General features: G+C 42.3%; 1 protein-coding gene across 1 annotated transcript; it reads right to left on the reverse strand.

Annotated features, from left to right (window-relative positions):
- Positions 1–11,105: 11,105 nt before the first annotated feature.
- Positions 11,106–17,111, reverse strand: LOC148037311 (glucomannan 4-beta-mannosyltransferase 9-like). Its single transcript, XM_087676221.1, has 9 exons — positions 16,171–17,111; positions 15,746–15,844; positions 15,022–15,274; positions 13,920–14,030; positions 13,459–13,595; positions 13,217–13,330; positions 12,803–13,002; positions 12,024–12,218; positions 11,106–11,926 (listed from the first exon to the last, which is right to left on the reverse strand). The coding sequence occupies exons 1-9, from the start codon at positions 16,495–16,497 to the stop codon at positions 11,767–11,769; spliced, it is 1,596 nt and encodes a 531-aa protein (XP_087532347.1). The 5' UTR covers positions 16,498–17,111; the 3' UTR covers positions 11,106–11,766.
- Positions 17,112–17,620: the final 509 nt, after the last annotated feature.

The raw sequence follows: 17,620 nt of genomic DNA on the forward strand, positions 1-17,620 counted from the left end.
GTTTAAAATATCATTGTTCTTGACTGTAAGAAACTCCTAGAGTACCAAAACAAAAGAAATTACATGTTAGAGAATGCACATAACTTACACAAGTTTTGTCCAAATGATATAAAACTTTACCATAGAACATCCATGCAAGAGAACAATATACCTGTAAAGTTTTTTGAAGAAAATCTTAGGGCTTTGGTAGAACAAGCTCTGCTCTCATAAAACATGTGAAACTCACTTTGTGTTTGTGTAGAGAAAATGAAATTTCACAAGGTTACAAATAGGGCAAACAACAATGAGGCTATAAAATTTCGTCAGGAAAAGAAGAAGCGAAAAAAGAGATATGATAAATTTGAGTTCCGTCTAAGAAAGAGGGGGAAACTGAAAAGGAGAGAAATGAAAAGTCAAACATTAAAAATAAGAAAATGAAAATTTGAGTCACAAACTTCCAAGAAGTGATAGCATTGTATTCCCCACATTTTTCGTTATTTTACTGTTGAGGGAAGATTTGGGCCAAGATATCGCTAGAAGATTCATGTTACATGAATTTGGAATTTTAGCTCTCTTATTGGTTAGTCCTGTCTTTGTTTATTCACTCCTTAAGGGGCAAAAAAGAGAGTCCATATTTCTCCTAATGTTTATGACAAGTAAAGGAGACCCTGAGAGCGATCACGTGTAATGCGCATCCCAAGAATATGTGAGACATGTCCCATTTCTTTCATCTCAAAGCTCTTCTTGAGACGACTTTTTGGAGTATCCAACTCATTAGGTGCTCTCCCATTAATCAGCATGTCATCTCAGGTAGTTCACTATATGTATACCCTCTATATCACGTGCGTTCCATGCCTATTTATAGATATCCTTATTTGTGAATTTTTTCTTGATAAAACATAATCCTTTTCTATTCAATCTATAAGTAAACCCTTTATATAAGACCCTTCTATATGTAAAAAATGTGTAAAATTGGTATTTTAAAAATCCTTTATGCTAAACTCATGTGATATATTTATTTATTTATGACTGATTGACCTCCCTCCCCGCGCATGTCATCCACATAGAGTGCCAAAATCAAAAGGCTGCCATCACAAGCCTTCTTCATGTACAAACACAAATCCATATCACTACGTGTATAGCCCTTGAATGCATAAAAGCATCAAACTTGCAGTACCATTCCCTAGGTGTGCTTAAGGCCATAAAGGCTCTTTCTTAATTTGCACACTAGGTGTTCCTTGCCTTTTTCCTCCAAGCCCTTAGGCTACTATATATAAATCTCCTCATGCAAGTCCCCATGTAAGAAAGCCATCTTAACATCCATCTGATTAAAGGTCCAAATCTAACTGAGCAACCAATGCCAGTATGAGGTATAGGGTAGTCATCTTGACTACAAGAGAAAATACTTCTCGAAGTCAATACCATGCTCCTTATAGGAAGGCACAAATCTGGCAAGTTCTAGTGTAAAAATTATATGTTAAGCCATTGAAACATGAGTGTGTAAAGTTTGAGTGCTTTGATGTAGAGGATTATGCTGAAACCGGATGAGTAATGTAAATCTATAATCATTTTTTTACTCTCTAAGTAGTTTTACTATAATGCTGTCTTTGATGGGCAGACCACTTAACAATTATAAGATAAGATTTGCAATGTCTATGATAAGTAGAGCCCTACCTCTCAAATATATTGGTTGAAGCAACTCATGGACCTTTGTATGAAAGAGGGGACTTTCATGTCTTCTCACTTGAATGAGTTTCATTCTATTTTTAGCCACTTGTATTCACAAGAAATTAAGTTTAAGGACAATCTTCCTCCCTTGTTCTTGTTATCTACATTACCTGAGTCATGGAGCACATTTCTTACTGCTATGTTTACAAATATGTCTACTAATGGGCTAAAATTGTAGAATGTAGAGGGTGCATTCTTAAATGAAGAGTTTAATAGAAAGAATATTGATGCTTCTCACACCTCTCATGCTTTGATACTCAAAGGTAATAGTGAAAGGAGTGGTAATACCTACCGCAGGAGAGATTCTCAGAAGTCTCGTTCTTAGTCACGTGAACAGTCTCACAGTAAGTCCCATAGTTGTAAGTCTGCATTGACTTGTCACTATTATGGAAAGTAAGGTTATATTCGACCATAATATCATAAAATACGTGATGATAAGCACAAAGAAAAAAGAAATGATAAAGTGTAGGAAAAAAATGATGATCACAGTATTATCCCTAGCAAGTCCAATGTCAAGATTGAAGAGATTAATCTTGTGCAAACTAATTCTGATGATGACTACTTACAGCTTTTTCTCTTGATGTTTCTTAGTTGATGATGCCTCGTCTTCCTATAATCAATGTTGGTTGCTTGATTTAGAGGCTTCATTTTATGTCACCCCTCACTGAAGTGATTCTACACCTATCGCAACATGATAAGATTTGTATGATTAGATAATGACTTGTCATTAGATATTATTGGTATTGGAGATGTCCAATTTGCAGTCTTCTTCATGTAGTATATTTATTTTACATTATGTATGCCATGTTATTTGACTAAAAGCTTACTTTTATCTAGATAGTTGGATGATGTAGGTTATTTGACTAAAAGCTTACTTTTATCTAGATAGTTGGATGATGATATCGCTTTTAGTGATTCCTCATGGAATCTTATGGGAATCTTATCTTAGCACACATGCAAAGTCTAGCACTCTTTACCCCTTACTTGTATGTCTATCAACCATGTTTTGATAGTGGCTATAGTATCACATGTATTATTATGGCATCGTCACCTTGGGTACATGTCATTAAAGAAAATGAAAATGCTTACCTATTTGGAGTATCTTGTAGTCCCTTGACTACAATTGTTTTGATTCTTGTGATTATTGTCTTTATGGCAAGTAGACTTGTAACTCGCATAAAAATTCTGGTACATGCTCATGGATGAGCCTCTCTCTCTTGTTCATTCTGATGTTTGTGGACCTATGCCCTATAAGTCTTTAGGTGGAACAAAATATTTTGTTACTTTCAGTAATGATTACTTGCACAAGGTTTGGGCATACCCCATAAAGGAAAAATCAAAAGTCTTGGCTACATTTCAACGTTGGCTTGCTTTTGTTGGGAACCAGATTGAGTATAGGCTAAAATGTCTACAATCTGATAATGGAGGCAAGTATGTATCTAAATCTTTGAGTAGTTTTGTGATGAGAGAGGTATTAAGTGTGAGTTGACTGCCCCATATATCCTGCCCCAAGAATGGCATGGCTAAGTGTATGAATTGGACAATTCAAGATTAAGCTTGTGGTATGCTTAACCACACAGGCTTACCGCAATACTTTTGGATTGAGGTAGTTCCTATTAATTTATATTTGATTAATCAATTCCCATGCATTGCTCTTGACTATCAAGTTGTAGAGGAGGTATGGTCTAGAAAACCTCCATTATATGCTCATTTGCGTATTTTTATTGTGAGGCTTTCTACCATGTTCCCAAGGACAAGCACAATAAGCTAGATTCTAAGTTTGTGAAATGCATATTTCTTAGTTATGGAGATGCATGTGAGATAGGATATCGCCTATTGGATCCATAGGCTCAAAAGGTCATCCATAGCTATGATATTATTTTCCATGAGGAGAAAATGCATAAGCGGCATGAGCAAGTAGTTGAGTCATGTATAGTGATATTTTAGGAGAAGCCTCTTCTTACTATGTAGCCAGCTAATGTAGAGGCAATCAATCGCCAAGACCCACGGACCGCTTATTGCTTCAAGCATTCCAAGCCGAGCACTAATGGCTACCTCTCACATAGCCGACATGCTATCCATCTTTACGGACCCACAGACCTCTTGTTACTATGTAGCCAGCTAATGTAGAGGCAATCAACCGCCAAGACCCATGGACCGCTTATTTCTTCAAGCGTTCCAAGCCGAGCACTAATGGCTACCTCTCACATAGCCAGCACGCTATCCATCTTTACGGGTGTACTGAGCTTATCTCCATGCCCGATCGAATTGCCTCCTCTCCCAAGCACTCCGATAGCTCCACGATCCAAGTGCAAGCTTCAAGAAAGCTCCATCCTCAAGCTCTATGCTCCAAGCTCCATTGCTGCGAGCAAGACAAGAGAAGAGAAGAGAGGAGAAGATGGAGAGCTTCTCCTCCATGGTCCCTCACCCTCACACACTCACTCCCTTACACTCTCATACTCCCTCTTTTAAGCACAAGCTCAATCAAGCAAGAAGAAGAAAAAAAAGAGAGCTACTTTTGGCTACACACAAAAATGAGCTTCTTATTCACTTTTTAACTTTATATACAAAACCCTAAATCCCTTTTGAGTGGTCATCCCCTTATCCTCCTTTTTTACATGGTTGTGGCCATGGCCTAGGCTCTTTTTCCATTGCCCTCCTATCTTACCAGCTTTCTTCCTACCGTCCATCTACCTTTACAAATTGCACGACGCGGGTGAGAGCCCGCTCTTAAATTAAATCATGATGCGCCTTGCACTCTTTTACAAAAGTATTAACTTGCGCTTTTTCTTGTAAGTCTTTTTCCTTTATTTAGGACTTTTCTGCACTTCTTGTGTTTCCATATTTTTCTTGGCGGGCCTTCATCTTCCGTTCCACTTTTTCATTGGCCTTGTTCTCCGCTTTAGATTTTCCAACTTGTTCGTTTGAGGATTAGCTTATTAGTTTGAGGGTTAACATTACCCCCTCCTAGACGAGTGCCACTCCCATGGCACTCACCATCATAGGTAGCAGGCTTTGGCATGCATCAAAGATGTGGGTGGAAGGGACTGATGTGGTTTGCCTTGGAGGAGTTTTAGTGGTGGTGCAGATGAAGGTGTTTGGTGGCACTTTGTAGGCCTGATTGGTTGTTTGGTGATAGGGTTGTTGAAGTAGTTGATAGGGTTGGTTGTTGTTGGGAGTTGCACTCATGGGTTGGCACAGGTGTGAATGTGCTAGGGATTCGATTCCTTGCTAGGCTTGCAAGATGAAGGATAAGAATTCAAAGTTGATTGTTGATGACAAGATGATGGTACGTTCGTTGGAGTCTTTAATACCTGCACAATTGAAAACCTCTCATATGTGGTCTCTCCCTGGGATAGTATTAGTCTTATTATCGTGCACAAGACAAAGTTTGATGAGTTTGGGAGACAGGTCAAGCTCCCGGCAAAGCCAAGAGTAATGTCCTACACTTGAGGACCCAAATTGTGTATAGATTGTGGTATAGATATTGTGTGAATGCACGTACATAGTTAGATAATATGTAGTTAGAAGACTGTTAGTCCGGTGCCGCATAGCAACATGTGGTTGAGGAGAATTACACCTGAAGGTGGATGAGACATCATTTGTGTCGTGACAACATAATGTAGCGTAATTGAACTCATTAACACCTTAACTTTTGGTAGTGGGTAGCTACTTATATTGCTTGACGACAAGTACGGTGTACTTTCCATGCTCGTTCGTGCGTTGCTTACCACGATTGATTACAATGGTAGTGAAGTGGAGTGCAAAAGGGAAAGCATGCAAATGGGTCAGGGTGACATGTCTAACCATAGGCGCGACAAGCTCCCTAGATATGTCTTGCCCTTAATGTGCCCTAAACAACTATGGGGGATGTGGAAAGGGCTAGGGGACTAGGGACGGAGCCAACCGACCAAGGTCACTGGACGCACCTAATTTGAGGACCCCTAGGTGTTGCGCGGTGATTGTGGGTGCTTTTTTCCTTTTTCTTTCGTTGTTTCTTTCTCTCTCTTTTATTATTGTTCTCTCTTCTTCTTTTTTTGAGATACAACCATTGTAATACGTTGAGGCCGTCCGCCTTTCATTTGGACTGGGAAATATAGAGAGTCAAAGGCTGTAAAAATGGATATTACAATGCTGATTGTGTTACTAGCCTCATTGCTAGGGAAACAATTGTAAAGATGGGGAGATACACTTGAGATTTTGCAAAACCTCTTTGTGACATACGATGTCGGTACAATTGAGGTAACAACTGTCGTGAGCCAAATATAGAGTTTGACCGAGAACGAGAGAGTAGCCAATGACTATGCTTTGGGCCATGCGATGTGGGCAGTCTGTAAAGGTGATTTTTACTTTCGATTGTGAGACTTTCGTCGTGGCTCTTTGTTCCTGGTATTTCTACTGCTTTTTCTGTGATGGCTCTTTATGGGGTTGGTAGTCTTGTGGCATCTTGGATATTGAACGCTTTTGTATAGAGACCTATGTCGTCCTGTATCCACTTGAAAACTCATGAGAGTACATGCGAGTCATATGCTTCAACTACAATGAACAGGCACAATGCAAAGAGACATTACTTATCTAAATCCCATGTTGTTAACTTAGATACATATCGCCTATGCTTAATTATCTTTTTTCTTTTACTAAAGGCGTGAAATATATTAAGAGTAGACATGGAAGGTGGGTACATTTGGGGAACCTACCAAATGTGAACCAAGTGTTAGGTCCTAAGGCAGGATAGAACCATTCGCATGAAAGGGATTAAACAATGGATTATCAAGTGCATATGACGAGGAGGGGTGAGGTGAGGCATGCAGTGTTTGGTGTAGAGGGATGACCCCTATGATGATGCTCGTCCTGCCTTGACTATAGGGTGTATTCCAGCCAGTAGTAGATCTTCGCTCACACTAAGTTGCATGGATTGGTTGTGATGGAATGGCGTAGGGCTCATCCTCGGAAGGATGGATCAAAAATGGGGGAAAGCCTGTAGAAGGGGACGGTCCCTCGTGTATGCCCTCAGAGGTGTTGATCAAGGCTTCCCATGGAGGCCATGAGGACTATATGCCCTCCACCTAGAGGCAGGAGTGGTCCCACAACTTCTAGACGTGTAGTGGGAGGAGGACCCTAGGAGCTCAGCTTATCAAACCCAAACTTTTCTCCATGCGCTTGATTACCATTACTTGTGTGTGTTGGTATTATATGTACACATTTACAAAATTCATTGTTTATTTATGTACATATTTATGGACCCATGTCACTTCATGAGGATAAGAACCAATTGTAGAACTTGGGATTTTACTACTAGAGTGTGGCACACCCATCCAGTACTCGTGGCAACTTACTCAATAACAACAGATACTTTGCAACATCGAGTAGCATGGTACCTTGTCTGAGTCTACTCGCAACATGTAGCTCCTCCTCTGTGAGAATCTTATCAACCAAAGAGTTTTCTTGGCTAGTTGCGGCTAAGTCCATACCCCGAATGGCAATCAATACTCGAAGGGAAGTTGGCCTCACACTAAACTTAATCAACCTCACACTTTGTCACCCTTTTGAAGGGTCATCCTAGGAGGATTTCCTTTCCACAATTTGCACTATTTAAAGGAACATGGAATAAGATAGGCAAGCTTTCAGTTTCAATAGTTACAAGGATTTCGCACTTCCCTATAAGTGCTTGTGGGTGTCCCCCGTAAGGACTAAGAGTTGCATTAGTCGGTGTGAGCTCTGGTTGGCCTAGTAGGATCCATGCTTCATAGGTTAATATATTAAAATCAGCTCCTTCATCAATGAGAGCATCAACACTATGCTCTCTTTTTGTGGTGAGTTTGACCCTAAGATAAGCAAGCGGTACTGTGTCTTCATCTTCTAGGTTTTGGCTTGTAAATTCAAGCCTTCTGATACATGCCTTTGAGTCCCCGATTTCACAATTAGATGTGGATTCTCTACTGATGTCTTGGGTCGTCTGTGCAGTGCCATTCAAGGCGCATCTATTGTTAGGACTGTCATTTCTAGTTATCCTCCCAGTTGTAACTTGACGTTGTTTAGTTCCGCTTTGACTAGATGCAATCTAAATGCAACATATATATGCTTTTGTGGTGTGGCCTTTTTGCCCTTGTTGGCTAGATTGGCCCATTGAGGTTCTAGGGTCTCTGCTTGTCTTTGTTCATGTATGGGCTTTTGGTTGTTGTTTTGCAAGTGAGAATTTATGCTGCCATTACTACATTAAAATCTAATTTGGAGGACCTATCATAGCACTTGTTTTCTCTCCAATCTACTCTGCAGGGGTTCGAGGGGGCAGTCCCCCGGCCCTGTAGGGCCGTTACAGTGCATGATTTAAAGGAGCATTCATAGCCACATTTTGAACTACTTGCTCTAGATTTCAGTCTAGTGATAGATCTATGATGTGCTTTTGGCTCTATATGGTCTTTCGGTTGGTTTCAGGGTCTACAAGTTAAAATTTTGAAAAAAATCCAAATTCAGCTCGACATGTTCGAATTGCAGGGGCCGACGAAATGTCCGATTTGGCCCGTCCGAGTGGCCAAGGGCCGAATGAAAAAAGGGTCGAATGTAACTGGTCCGAATGTCAAATTTGAATAGTCCGAATGTGGTTGTCCGAGGGCCGAATGGCTGAATGGTTGTGGGCCGAATCGAGCGGGCCGAGGACCGAGTGATTTGTCCGAATGGAGAGTTTGAGCCGAATGGCCGAGAATTGGCGGGTCAAGTGGGCCGAGTGCAAAGTTGATCCAAGTGGTGAATTCGACCAGGCGGAATGTCCGAGTAGGGTTGGGCCGAGTCGGTAGGGCCAAGGACTGAATATCAAGTTGGTTCGAATGGTCAATTCGGACGGGCCAAGCGGTGGGCATCCCAGCGGTCGTGGGCCGACGACTGAATTTTCACATGTCTGAGTAAGATGGGCCAAGGGCCGATTCTGGAACTCGGCCCATAATCGCGGTCACTCATACGGGCCGAACACAGCGCGATTTTGGCCGACGCAACAATAAATCACTCAAATCACACGGTTTAGGTCATGGCCTATCACACACACCTCTAGATCAAAGCTATGGGTTGAGGGGAAGAGTTATATATACCTGGAATAGCAAATAAACTCCAAAGTGCAAATTGGCAAGCAAATCAAATCCCCTTGCGTTGTTATGGCAGCAGAAACCCTATTGCTTGTTCTATTGATGCTTATCAAGAGGCACTACTCACAATAGAGGAAGGCTGTGGGAATCACCAAATGTCAATGCATGGTTGGACAAGATAATATGAAGCAAAGAGAAAAAGAGAATCTCACCAAAAGGTAAAATAGAGAAAACTCCAATAGGTTACAAGTGAGGTCAGCAAAGAGAAAAGGAGGATGGTTGGAAATGTGGCTAAGTTCTTTGCCAAAGAGACTTTCGGCATAAATGAAGGAACAATGAAGGATATTTTTAGTTGCTTTTTCCTAGAGATATATATATATATATATATATATAGAGAGAGAGAGAGAGAGAGAGAGAGAGAGAGCAAGGTGAGGGAAAAAAAAAATTATAGAGAGGAGAAAGAAAAGATTGTGAGAGAGATTGGTCAAGGAAGAGAGAGGGAGGGAGTGCGATACCCACACACACAAATAGAGGGAGATGGAAAGAGGGAAAAAGAAGGATAAGTACACACACAAACAAACAAAAGAAAAATAAGAGAGGAGAGACGTGTGAATCATACACTGTGCGGGTTTTGATAACTCATGCCAGATAATGAGTGTGTGTGCACTCAAATTTTCTTCAATTTTTTTAACACTTTATATCAACTAGCATATAAGAAGAGATTGATTCAAAGTATCAAAGGGCAATTTGTTGTGATAAAGCAACATTTTGTGTGTGTGTGTGTGTGTGTGTGTGTGTGCGTGCAAAATGAGCCATTCATATTTTTTTGTGAGCAAGAGGAGCATTTCTGAGAGAATTTATAGCGCAAAGCGCATCAAGTAAAGGGAAGGAGTTGCATTATCTTTCGAGCAAAGGGGAGCAACTATGCTAATGTTATTGTGCAATCGCTTCCCTTTGCTTACAAAAACATGAAGTGAGTAAAGTTTCACAAGCTTCAAAATGATGTCTACATGAAGCATTGTTACCGAGCTAATTGTTAGAAAGCTAACCTTGGTTCTTCTACTATTTTTGCAAGGAGCTTTTCCAAGCCTACATAACCAAGCTTTCACCTAACAAAAATCCCCCTATCAATTCAAAAAGTTTTGTAAATAATAAATATTTTGCTTATGAATGTTCTCATAATTTTCTTAATTAAGCTAGCATTTGCAACTTCCGGAAGTGTTAAGTGGCACCCAAACCCTTTCCTATCAACTCAACATGGGTTTGATATAACATATCACTATCACTCGAGCCAAAGGTCTTGGCTACTATTTGCTACTTTCGCTTGCTTGCCCAAAATTGGGCTAATTAGCATAATGATGTTACTTTAAAAAAAAAACTACCATTGCTTGTAACTCTCGATTTAACCAGAGTCTCCTAGATTACCGCAGGAAAATCTCATGTTGAACCATCTCACTAGTTTATGTGACAGATATTTGTTCATCCAGGTGCTCTTGGTGGATGGACTCATTTTGGGGTGATCTAGAAATCTGTGAGTGCATCTGAAGCTTGGACAAGGGCAGTCTTCACAAAAAGCCAAGGTTTAATGTAATGTGAATTGTAAAAATTTTTAAAAAAAACTTTCAAAATTGAAAGAAAAACAATTTTTAGTTATAAAAATAACAAATACATAAACAATGGACAAGAATTTATGGGGGGCCTTTTTCCCCGAAAGGACCGACCCGGTGAGCCTCTGCAGCTCCTCGTCTACGAAGGCTAGTATATGAGCTTACGAATAGCTGTGGCCCCGCTCACTCGACTGACCGTACCATGATCTGCTATTGCTGGTCTTTCGTTCCCACCTTCGCCTTGAAATCTTCTATAGTCCTCGGAGAAATGCCAGAGTTCTGGTTTAGGTACAATTGCGGCATGCTTCTCTGCATTGAATTGAGCCAGTGCGCATACTGCCAGCCGCTGCAATCAAGATAAACCTCCTGATCAAATGTGACCGTGTGTTGGTAGTAAATATTACAGCGATTAAGGGTGGCGGCAGAATGCATCGTGTGTCAATGTTGAGCGTTCACCTAAAACATTTTAGGTGGCATGTATAAAAACCTTTAATCTTGAGATTTCGGTATCAGATAAAAAAACCTTCTTTAATCTTGAGATTTCGGAGAGATTTTCGAATCGAATTACTGCTAAACCTCGGTTTTTCGAGAGCACTGGGTCACACACTCAGTAATGAGTAAAGCGGAGAGAGAAAGTCGCTCATTTTATTTTTAAAGAAAAACACTTCCTTTACAGCTCCAGGACGATGTGCTGTTCGAAGGCAAAACTCGCAAGTTGCTAAAACGTACCTTTCTTCTTTTCGTCAAATTTATTCAATCAAAAGCCACTTTATTGGTGGGTCAATAAATAAAGGCCAAGGAGCAAGCAGTCAGTGCCATGAATGTTTCTCTCTCTCTCTCTCTCTCTAGACTCTGTGTTCTTCCCTGTCCAAGGATATGCTTACAAGATTCCCAAATAAATTGTCTGGGGCTGGAAAAGACAGATCTTATCTTCCTCTCTACTACTACAGTACAAACTTATTGCTTTACAACTGGAACTCCCAACATGCTAGCAGATCCATGAGGGAGAGAGGAGATCGGCCACACATACAGGAATCTCTTCCACATCAACTTCTGCTGTGCCCCCCCTTGTATCTATCAATCACATTGCACAAGATTTTGCAAAGGAGGGCATCAGCTCCCAGAATTCAAACCAACAACAGCTACTATACACTCTTCCAGCATGAACTGTCTGCTCGCCTCGTCCATTTCTCCTATCTCACAGCCTAAAAAAATGAATGAACCCTTTGTCGACAGAACTTAGAAGCCCCGGTGTATGACCAATAGAACAGGAATTGGATTAGAACGTGCCAGCAGCACTTCATCTCTCCTTCCTCTTCATCTTTGACTCGTTCTTGATCATGCATCTCCCTGATTAATCTTCTTCTCGGATGCTATTATGTGGGAACAAAAGTGCCAATATAGCCAAACCCCATAATGAAGAAGGCTGCCGCTTGTAAAAAGAGGTAGATGTAGAAATGGTTATGCCCAAAGTAGAAGTCATATACAGCACAGAAGAAGATGTAGAGGCCTGCAAGCAGCTCCAGCACGTGCAACCTGCACCAACATGGATATGTTTTGGAAGGGAGAAGCAGGAAACAGAACACCAGAAATTAATAAGCAGAGAAAGGTGCTGATTTAATTGTATTGATACCTTTCTCCAAACTTCATTCTCCCAGCCTTCTTTCCAAGCTTCCCAAATCTACTTTTGAGAGCATCTCCTAGCTTCTCAGTGACAATCCACTCGTTAACCCGCCCTAAATCAAGCAGCCCAGTGAACGTGGCCTTTGTCCGATGTAAGGACATGACATTCTCGAACAAAATCCAGAACACCAGCAGGTGGAGTGACCTGAAATTGCATCAAGGCATGGCATGAGATGAGCTAATGATTAAAAAGAAAGGTGCAAATAGTAAAGATCTTGTGGAGTAAGGATAGCTTTAGCATGTATAGACAAGAAGTTTTAGTCATTTTCCATGGTGGGGAGCTCCCTATTATTCCCATGTAGTAGTGTTATCTTAGTTCCATGTTGGGAAACTCTTCGATGATTCCAAGGTAGTAGTGCTAACATCATGAGCACGCATACATAGCCTGTTGCAGTGGGACCGATTGAACTGTAGTCCCATTCGGTTTCCAACTCAAGTCGTCTATGCAGCTAGTGCTGCAAAGCCAAGACAGGGACCGCAGGTGCGACAGGATAGTTATGAGACGGCTCTCTTGCAGAGAAGCTCATGGTGCTGGAAATTGGGCTGATGTCTAAGAGATCCTTGTGATTAGACAGCCCGTTGAATTAACGACTAGTTCTTTAAAGGCAAGACAGATGGGCTATATATACATATATACGATGCTTGTATAGAGATGGGCCGAGGGCTATATATACATATATACATGTATGTGATGATAATACAAGCAATTATTTGGTTGGGTTTCTTTACCTGAGAGTACAAAGGGCATTGAGGACGGTGATGACAGAAGGCATGTAGATGGCCCCCCATTTGGGCAAGTGCACTTCCGGGATGAGCACAGTGGTGGGGATGACGAGGCAATAGAACACGAATGTGACGATGTGGGCAACAATCTTGCGCACGAAGAAGAAAGCATACGCCATGTGGACTTTCTTCCAGAATGCTACTTTCTGGACACACCAAACAAAGCAAAAACACACGCGAACACGCGCGCGCGCGCACACACACACATCACTTCAACTAAGTTTTTTAAAAAGGTGACACAAAATTCCCATCTTATATGATTGCGTAGTCCCATATGCTAAAGACTAATAATAATTAAGATTCTCTGTTACCAAACTTAGTTGTCTTGTGGTGAGAGCGATCCGTTCTAATATGCGGTACCTTGTTGCTAATAATATCAGGCAAGATCTTTCTGAAGAGATTGGCAGGGCCGCAGGACCATCGGTGCTGCTGGTAACGGAAGGCCTTGAAAGTGCTGGGGAGCTCGTTCTTCACCTGCTTTGCAAAATTTACGAGAGTGAGACAAGAGGCGTTCTTCACCTTTCGTGGGGGAGTAATACGAGCTTTTAAGGGAGGTCAATTTTCACGTTGACTTGGACTTTTTATTTTTGCTTTTGCTTTACCCCGAGGTCGTTGAGGTAAACGAATTTCCACCCCTTCAGGCCCGCCCTGACGGCCAGGTCCATATCCTCCACAGTGGTCCTGTCCTTCCAACCCCCAGCTTCATTTATGGCATTGATGCGCCACACTCCCGCAGTGCCTGCCCCACCAGAAATCCATTGATTGTGATTATCATCATCATCACATCAATCAAATTATAATTATTATAATTATAATTATAACTATACTTACAATTGAGTGTCGATTGTTGATTTTAATTATGACGACAACTATAATTACTTGCAATTTGCCAATACTTGATCGCGATTAAACAATATATTTTTAATTAATCCTTCTTTTCATGCAATCTGTGTTGTCGTTAATTACTACATAAATAATTAAATAAATGCCGGCCTGCCGTCTTTAATCCTCTGAGAGCCGGCCTAACCGCACTGTACTTTATTTAAATGTGTACGGGTAGTACCATTAAACCCGAAGAAGGCATACGTGGAAGAGCCCACTTCTTGCTCCACCGAGAAATGGTAGTGCAGGGACATCTCTTGCATTCTTGTCATGAGGCATTCATCCGCGTTCACTGCACCCACCGCATGGATTTCATCCACACCAACCACCCAATTAAATTTCAGAAGTGAGAAGCAGTCTTTAAATATATGGAAAAAAATGATATACAGTCCAATTTAACAGAGCAAACACAGAATTAAGAAACACCATAGCACTAGGTTGTTACATGATATTTCGCCATGCGTGAAAAGGACAACGGACGGGGTCAAAATTGAATACGAGATGGCACGAGATGCAGAAGCAAATACGATCGTTATTTCCTTTAAGAAATTCAAGCCTACGTCTGGCAGAATATTATTGCTGGCAATTTGCACCCCTTGTCGGTGATAATACCGTGATATCGTGCCAGAGGTTGAGGGCAAGAAAGGATGGCGTCATACACTCACCCGTTCATGCACACACGCTACACGTTAATATCAATATAGGTGAGGAGTACTGACCAGCGACCGTTCAAAATATTTAACAGAAATGTAAACAAAATGCAAAGGGGAAACATATCACTTCAATTGAACGCGCCCCAGGCTAGATGCAGCGACAGGGGACCACGCGTCAGGTCGAGAAGGGGTAGCTGGATGCACGAAATCACGGCATATATATATATATATATATATAAGCGTGGCGGAGAGAAAACTCGGGAGATTGGGGCGAATAGGTCTGCTGGTTTCATATGGACTGGAAAGTGTTACTGAAACCGGTGAGACGTCAACAGCAGCAAGGCCACCCCCATAGCTTTTGTTGAGAGCTGAGCGGAGGAGATCTGTGCCCCGTCGCTTTTGATTAACCGAAATAATGTCATCTTTCCTGTATGCTCGCTTACAAACAAATACATCATGACGACGCACCCTTTGAGCTTACGCGAGCAGACATAGATGCAGAACTGATGTATATATTAAAGTTAAAGTTACCGGTGTAATTCTATTTTGAGACGAAAAAAAAATTTCGAGAAAGTAAGATAGGAATAATAATAATTGAGTTCGTTCGTGGGGGTGTTATTTCTTGCTTACCAAACTTCCACCTGGCCTGCACCAAGGCCAGCTCCGGGTTGTGCATGAGGAATGGGACGGTCCTCCACAGGAACTCTGGATCGGGCTGGAAGTCCGCATCGAATATGGCCACGTAGTCGCATTCCTTGACGTAGCTCCGCTTCATCCCTTCTTTGAGCGCCCCTGCCTTGTACCCGTTCCTGTTGTCCCTAATCTCGTACTTGATGTTGATGCCCTTGCTTGCCCACCGCTGGCACTCCATTTGCACCAACTCCTGCACCACCCCCCCTTCACTCCATTAGCAAGCACAGGCACACACACACACCCCCCTCCTGTCCATTATCAACTTCCTCTAATCCAATCTTGCCATGGCAATTGACTCTTGGATCCTAGAACACAGCAGCAGCTCAATGCTTCATGACTCGCTTAAGCTACATCTTCACAAACTGAACTCTCTTATTCGTGAATGAATCGTTGAGAATTCTCTCATTGGAGAACGCTAGCCCACACACACCTTCGTTACTCTCGCGATACTGAATCATCCACTCTTCTTTCATTGGAGAATGCTAGCCCACCTTCATTACAAAACTTTGACTCGTATGTAACGCTAATCCTCACAAAGTTAATCTCATCCCATTCAAGCACTTGCGCTATGAGTATTACAATGCCTTGACTCACATGTAGAAATCATCACAAAGTTAATGTCCTCTCGTTGGTGAATGTGAAATGTTTTTCCTTAGCCCACCTTGATAGTAGCGTCAGTCGAATCATCCAGCACTTGCACTATGATCCTATCCGAAGGCCAGGACAAGCCACAAGCAGCTCCAATGGAAAGTTGGTAAACCTGGAATCCCCACCATTTAAGTGTTTCACACATTCATAAGCAATGAGGAATGACTCGATGAAAGTAATTCATGACCTAAGTTCCATGTGTCAAACTTCTCAGAACCCCAAATACATCACCAGCTTCTCCAAGAGAGCTAGCACATACCTAGCATGTAGCAATGGGGGACAAGGATCGCCACCATGGAAGGATACCTTGGTCCCAATTCCCCGCTGCAACAGGCTAGGTATGGGGGGACTCCCTTGCTGGAGCTCATGATGTCGATTGACACTACTACGTAATGGGAATTCACAGAGCAATGGCAAATTGCATAATGATGAACATACCTCTCTTTCATTGTACATGGGGATTTGAACCAGAACCATGGGATAATTAGAGTTGGCAAGCTCCATGTCGTCCTTGATAGGCTCAAACCTGTATCTCCTCTCGGGCTTCCTTCGGAAGAGCTTGACGAGGACGATGACAGCGCACATGTAGACTCGCTCCACGAACATCATGATCACCATCACCAGGCACACATTGACTGCCATCTGGACGAGGGGGGCCACGACAGGGGCGCGGATCTGAAGCCACAGGTCCACCAGCTGCCCCGCCATGCCACTCTCTGATTGGCCGCCAGCTCCCCTCATCAGAGCCTCTGAAGAGCGCCCCATCCTCAATGCACAAACACAAAAGAGCTAGTGTTTTTGCTCTGTCGTACTAAGAAACGGGAGAGAGTCTCTCTCGCTCTCTCTTTCTCTTTCAATAACTTATAATCAAAGGTGTAATGATTGACAGGCCTCCTGTCAATGCTAGAGAACCAGCCCACCAATGGATGTCAGGCATATGGGAACGCTTCTAGATTGCAGCTGACACCCACAGAGAGAGCAGCAATGATTGCTGATAAAGGCATCCGTGAAGCTTAGAGCGTTCCTTGCAACACAGGATTCGGAGGAGGGCAGCACATAGGCCAAGCACCTTACCTGCATTCAGCTAGCGGTTGTGAGAAGGGCGATATAATAGTGTATGGGGTTCCCTTCTCAGTCCTAGCTAGACTGTATGTGGCTGCCTCCTCTCTCTGACTCCCTCTCTCCCTCTGTGTTGTCTCTCTTTCTCTTCTCTACACACACTGACAATGCTGCTTAAAAGAGAGCTCATTTGCCTTCATCTAAACGACAGGAGCACATTTCCCACGCTCACACTACAACGTTGTTTCGTTGTCTCTGTCGTCAGGCTGACTGTCTCCATGGATGGCTGTTGCAATGTCTCGCTCGGGCAAACCTCTCTCGGGGAAGGGGGGGGGGGGGGGAGAGAAAGAACCTTTCGAAAGAAAGCTTCTCCCTACCGGCACTCCCCGGTGTGTGAATAGTGGAGTGGGACCTCTCCAGCTAATTTTGCGCAATTTTGAAATTCAAAAGGAATTGTATATCGAAAGAAAAAATATAGTAAATAATGACTGCGAGTGACAAAAGGAGTTAGCGAGCTACCATCGATGATCGAACGATTAGCTCTCAGATCTCAGGCGATAGATTTTACAAGTATTATTTATCATGTGAAGGGTACGTGAGATAATCATAGGAGTAGCTAGAGAAAGAGAAAGATGTGTGTGAGGTGTTCTCGCTCCGGGTCCCAGGTTCCATGGAGCCTCTCTCAAGGACGTGAGGGGAGTGACTCACAGAGGAGAGAGAGAGAGAGAGAGAAAGGTTGGGGAGGGGGAGCCGGAGTGTGCGTGTGTGCGTGAAATTGTGAATTCGTGATTTCATTTCGTAAAGCTTTTCCAGTAGCTCACGCAAATAG

Source organism: Lygodium microphyllum, chromosome 4 (assembly GCF_053477565.2).
Source record: "Lygodium microphyllum isolate KBCC chromosome 4, Lygodium_microphyllum_v1.1.10, whole genome shotgun sequence".
NCBI lineage: Eukaryota > Viridiplantae > Streptophyta > Polypodiopsida > Schizaeales > Lygodiaceae > Lygodium > Lygodium microphyllum.